The 5,975-nt window shown below is 38.7% G+C and overlaps 1 protein-coding gene across 1 annotated transcript; it reads left to right on the top strand.

The window, feature by feature from the left end:
• The first annotated feature begins 2,560 nt into the window (after window positions 1-2,560).
• Window positions 2,561-5,975, top strand: LOC137973639 (peptidyl-prolyl cis-trans isomerase G-like). The gene is made up of 2 exons (XM_068820487.1): window positions 2,561-5,152; window positions 5,744-5,975. The coding sequence occupies exons 1-2, from the start codon at window positions 2,654-2,656 to the stop codon at window positions 5,972-5,974; spliced, it is 2,730 nt and encodes a 909-aa protein (XP_068676588.1). The 5' UTR covers window positions 2,561-2,653; the 3' UTR covers window position 5,975.

Below are 5,975 nucleotides of genomic sequence, written 5' to 3'. Positions count from 1 at the left end.
GGCAAAAAAGTGCTTCATCCTGGAAAGCCCACTTACTGAAATTAAACAGCTCAGAGAAAATTAATTTGCCCCTTGATTTGCTTGCCTTTTAAAATAAAAATTCATCAGATCCTAACCTGATCAAGAGACGTCATTAATGTTATTTTTCTTTCAGAAAGTAAATCCTTTTTTCCATATTTAACAATTGACAAGAAACTACAAAAATTTTACAAGGATCAGTTCAGACAACACAGTGCATATTGCAAAACTGATCTAAACTTGAGACATTTCACACATGCATGCTACATTGTACTTGATGGGTTTGAACAAAATCTTTAGAGCATAGACAACTAGGAAACATCCCTAAAAGGAGCATTCCACAAAATTAATATTTTCAGCTGTATAGCAAGAAGTTCACTCTAGCATTATCTGCCGACTGGCGTAGGTGGTATTATCCTAAAAAGATGATTGTACATTAAGTAGATGGAATCCAGTCATCAGTATGATACACATATGCAAGGGCTATTCCATGTGGGTCCCAATGCTCAAGAAGATGTTTGTTTTTAATTTTAATTTTTTCTCTGACAACTTGTCATTGAATGTGTTTGAAGGTGTTCTGGGTTTCGGCGTCACTACATGTATCTGAAGCATTACTGGGTTGGCAACTCATCAGATCAAAAGCATTCGCAAAGTTTGCGTGCAGGTGCAAACAACATGCATTTGTGATGTTTTTGCTTGAATATGTTGTCCCCATTTTTTTTTATAAGTACAACATTTAAAAAAGTGACATCTTAAAGCTCTGTGCTGGTCCAAAAAGTTCATAACTGAAAAAAGGTTAAGGACTGGTATTCAGTTCTAAGAAGAAACTGAAAAGTTTGACAATGTGAAGAGTACTAAAGAAACTGCTTAAAACTCAACAGCATTGTCTGGATTTCTCAGTGACTTTATCCAGTCTTTTGTTCCACACTACCAACATGGACAAAGTGAACTCAATAAGATTATTGTCACAGTGGTTTATTGCTGAGAAAAAAAGGCTGAATTTCTTCTCGCTCCTTTTAGAGCTAATATTTCACAAAACTGCCGCAAATAATACCAGGTGGATCCATCTCCCTAAGGACAAAAAACGAAAATGAATGTTATTGTCCATGAGATGCATATTACAATGCTATAATCTACAATATCATAATGATATTATTATTTTCCTAGACACAGGAAACTGCACATATTGATCAGTTTTTATGGGGGCTGTGAAAATTAGTACAAAAAGTCATTCTTATTACACAACCAAGACAAAGAAAACATGATGAGCTAACCATATAAACATAATATAAACCACACATAAACCAATGACCCTTAACTGTTTGCCTTAACACATGTTCTTAAATTTTTTGAGTCTAACCATAATTTTGCCTTGGACGTTGGGTTGAACATAGATTTCCAAATAATGGCCAGTCAAGGGGGAAAGAAAAATACCATCTACCAAGTTTTGACATAGATGTTGACACCAAGTGTGTTGCATTATTACAATAATGATAGATCATTATTATTTGGCGATTGTGGAAGCTAGACTACAATTAAGTCACTCGGGTGCCACTTTGAAGCAGTACTTCCCTGTCAATAATCCTAGGATTAACAGGAAGCAGGGCCTGGACTTTGCACTTTTATTTAACAAATTGTTCTTTTCCTAATATATCGATGTTCCATTAAGTAACAGGCCAACAGTCTCCCGAACATGGGTGTATCAGTTGATTGCACAGGGTATTTTGGTGGGCAAGTATTTATGATTCTGTAATCAAGCCTCACTATGGCAATAAATTAAACAATGTTATTGATCACACTACTGTGCAACTAGAACTTCTTCTGAGTGTAATCTCAGAGGCCAGTCTTGCAACCAATTTACATTTTCATTGAAGAAATGCCCTGAGACAGGGACAAAGAACTTCAATATTTTCTGTGTAGTTCTGGCCAGTACTTGTGTTCATTCCAACTTCACAAGTTGGCAAGGTGTTTTCTTTTAGACAGCTGCCTTTATGGGGGCAGTCAGGAGGTTAAGTGGCTATTGCAGAGTGGCAGCACTCTAAATGAACTGCTGCCTTGGTTCAAGGAGAAGGTTGACAACTTTCAAATAATGCTCTTAGAACATGTTACGTTTAATTAACGCATTGTAAATACATGTATGATTGATTGTAAAGGTGATTTCAGAAAACCCTGCCCAAATTATCTTGTTGATGAAAACTGTAGAGATTGCATGGGCAATACCCTAGTGTGCAAACTGAACCAAACGTTGTGAACACTTCATGCTTCAAAAACAAAATTATATGGAACACTCACCGTAGCCTCCGTTAGTTTCTGCAGCGCATATTCCCAAACAAATTTAACTGGGTTTGGATCTCAAGGCCCAAAAATTCCACACAAATATATTACACAGATCTGATGTGTCTCCTTAAATTAAATCACCACGATCTCACTTCCAAAATTCACACCGTCAAGAGTTATAAAGTGACAAAGGTAGAAGACGAGATGGACACTTCGTGTCTCATGCACGATTTGTGCTCCCTATCTGGCGCATGCGCAGTCATTTTTCAGCTCTGTCGATCACTCTCTGTCTCTGTGTTTGGTGTCGTGTTTGGTACTGTTTGTTGTCCGGTCAAGAGAACTGATAGCCTTCGATCAAATGTCGCATCGAAAAGCGAATAAACGCAGAAGCGAAACCGGCGAAGATGATGATTATTGGCTGTCTGTTACTCCACTAAAAAAGAGATCATTGCAGCAGAGGGAAGCCTCTGAGCATATGTATAACGAGAGTGCACAATTCCAACATGGTGTTTTTGCCGGCGATGAGGGTGGATCGGGCATTAGAAGATCATCAAGGACTCCAAAACCCAAACTCTTTGACGGTGAAGAAACTGTTGTGACTGCGAGAACTCGAGAGACAACGACATCCAGTACTTCTGGTCGACTCTTGAAATCAGATGAATCACCGCTGTCTTCGACAAGCAGTCAACGCATTTCATCAAGCAATGATCGTTTGATCTCCAGGAAACATGAAAAGATCGTTGGTGCTGTTTATGACGAGGGTCATAAAAGGGAGACCAGGCGGAGTTATCAAGATTATTTAAAGCAACTCAAAACAGGAAGTAATCAGGTACTAGAAACCGAAGATAAGTTTGAAATTGATAGCACCAAAGCCAATTCTGCAAAGAGGAAATCTAAAGATTTCAGTGGAGTTGTAACGCCAAAAGGAAACACAGGTGCACACAAGATTGCAAAAGAAAAAGGTCTATCAAACGAAGGTAGGAAGAAAGAAATCCCAGATAAGGGCTCGCCCAAGGTCAGATCGTCTTCTCGGACTCCTATTCCTAAAAGAGTATTTTCACTGATTGAAGGTGATGGAAATCCTGAGGTCAAATCAGAGATACCTATGTCATTTGACCTTGAAAGTGAGCCTTTAGAACTGACATCACCTAAAGCACGATCATCATTGCGAAATCAAGCACAAAAGAGTAGTTTGCTTGAAAATAATGCTCCAGAACAAAAATCACCCACATTAAAAGCCCCAAAACCTCAAGTCATCAAGAGGGAATACAGTGTGAAAGATGTGGAGAGTTTGCAAAATTTGTCAAAAACTACACTTACCCCAACAATGTCTGATGAACCATCACCAAAAGTTAGAGTGTCATCTCGTGGGCACATTCCAAAGAAAACTTTCTCCCTTCTTGAAGGTAAAGAAAGACCTGGAGAGATTAAGGGAGCTCAAGATGACACAGAAAAAGCTCAGGAGGCTGAGAAACATGGACCAGGGAGATCAGTTGAAGTAATAGTTATGAAAACTGAAACGGAACAAACAAGTACAAAGGGACAACTGTTAAGCAGTAAACAGAGGTTTCCTAAGGAACAGGGTAAACAAACTTTGACTTCTGATAGTCGTGATGCAGATGAATCACCTATGCTAGTCACAATGGAATGTCAGGATTCGTCTAAACGTAAAAGTCAGCCAAGGAACTTAGATAATACTGATGTTAAGATTCCAAGCTCCTCCCAAGTTATTTCTGAGAGAAAACAATCTGATGACATTAAAGAGGACAACAATGAGAGGAGAGTGAATAAACGCAAGGGAAAACCTGTGAAAAGAAAAGTTGCTTCGACCCAAAAAACGTCTGTTATAGATGCTGGAGAGGAGACAGTGTTGGAGCTGGTCACTGATACTCAACTGTTGGAAACTCCAAAGCCACGCAAAACGAAGGTCCCAAGTAAAAGAAAACTAGAGTTGGAATCGTCAGAGAAGAGAAGTGTGTCAGGGGATGAGATTGCCACAAGAATAAAACAAGAACCAGTGGAAAACCCTAATTCATTTTCGTTCAGTGACTTGCTCACTGGAGTGGGAGAAATATTAGGGGTGTCTGGTGATTTGGCAAACAGCATCCCGAAGAGTAACAAAAAGGGAAAAGCAGGCAAGGATGAGTCATCTTCGTGTAAAAGCAAGGGCAAGGAAGCAACAAAGTCAAAAGGACATTCTAACGATTCTATCAGTAAAATTCCAGAGCAAGAACACATTGTTTTGAAATTGCATATTCCACATTCAGAGGAATCCACAAAACATAAGAAACATCATCATCATCATCATCACCATCATAAGCGCAAGCATTCAAGTAATCATAGGGATGGCTCTCCTAAGAAGTCCCACCACAAGAAAACTACACCAAAATTATCTGAGAGTGTTGAAGAATCTAATGGATGTCAGAGCCCAGAAACAAAGAAGAAAAAGATTTCTATTAAATTCAGGGGTCTGTCATCCAAGAATGTTGATCTTGAAATGGCTCCCGATAGCGCAGGACTGGTGGAAAGTGTCAAGGGTGATGATGCAGCCACTGGAGTGGCAAAATCAAAGGAACAGTCAGTGGAAACTGGCAGAGCAAAGGCTGAAAATCCTCCCAATGAGAGTGTCAAAAAGATAAAGAAACCAAAGCCAGCGGAGTCATCATCATCGCACTCTGAAAGTGAGCATGTCAAGTTAGTGATCAAGAAAGACAAGCTTTCATCAAGCAATAAAACTGAGGAGAAGAAACCCGTCCAAACAACGTCTGGACTAGTTAAAGCAGGAAATCAGAAGAAAAACACTGCAAATACAACTGCAAGTAAAAAAGGGAAAGGAGACAAGACCCCAGTCAAATCAGTATGTATTATAATAAATATTGATCATAATTATGACTTAGTTCCAAAGTACACCTTTGAATGGTCACACAGTGGATTTTTTTCTCATAGGGTCTATAGTTGGAACCATCTTGAACATCATTATGTTTAAGAAAAACAGAGCCAAAGCAAAGTACTGCTCAGTAGCTCTCATTTGAATTGTCACACTTTAGGATCTCATCCACAGACTCAAAAAGTTAGAACCACTTTGTGCAACACAATAAACAGTACCAAAGGAAAGTACTGCTCAGTAGCTTTCATTTCGAATCGTCATACTTCAGGATCTCATCTACACACACAAAAATTAGGATCAACTTTTACAGCACAAAAATACAATGTAGCACCATAGGAAAGTACTCCACAAGTATTCATTGAATGGTCACTCTTTAGAATTTTGTCCATGAACTAAAAAAACTAAACCTTCAAGAGAATTTTGTTTAGTTAACACCAACAGAGAGTGGTCCTCCTACTCAATTAAAGTTGGCAAACTCAATGCCATTCCCTTTTTCCTTCATAAACATTCAGTTTTTTACACACACAATTTATAATTCCCCTTTAATTTTGATCTTTTCAGAAACCTAAGGTGGTGACTTCCTACTTGCTTTTCTGCAAGCAGTATCGGAAGAAAATAGTGGAAGATTACCCTGGATTGGGTAAGAACTGTACACTCATGATTGGTACACACCTTAAGGACAGTGCCTACTATTGTATTCGCGCATACGTTCTGCACATCTCGAGATACTCAGAATTCCTATCGGTGATGCTTACTAATACAGGGACATTTTTGTGCAGTTTAAAATTATGAA

This window comes from Montipora foliosa, chromosome 10 (genome assembly GCF_036669935.1).
Source record: "Montipora foliosa isolate CH-2021 chromosome 10, ASM3666993v2, whole genome shotgun sequence".
NCBI lineage: Eukaryota > Metazoa > Cnidaria > Anthozoa > Scleractinia > Acroporidae > Montipora > Montipora foliosa.
The sequence above is the reverse complement of the archived record's forward strand: the minus strand, read 5'-3'. Positions and strand labels throughout refer to the sequence as shown.

Excerpts from the sequence above, each read along its gene's own strand:
- LOC137973639 (XM_068820487.1), top strand. The coding sequence starts at position 2,654 with ATGTCGCATCGAAAAGCGAATAAACGCAGAAGCGAAACCGGCGAAGAT. Across the intron at positions 5,153-5,743 it reads ACAAGACCCCAGTCAAATCA|AAACCTAAGGTGGTGACTTC; the intron begins GTATGTATTATA and ends TGATCTTTTCAG.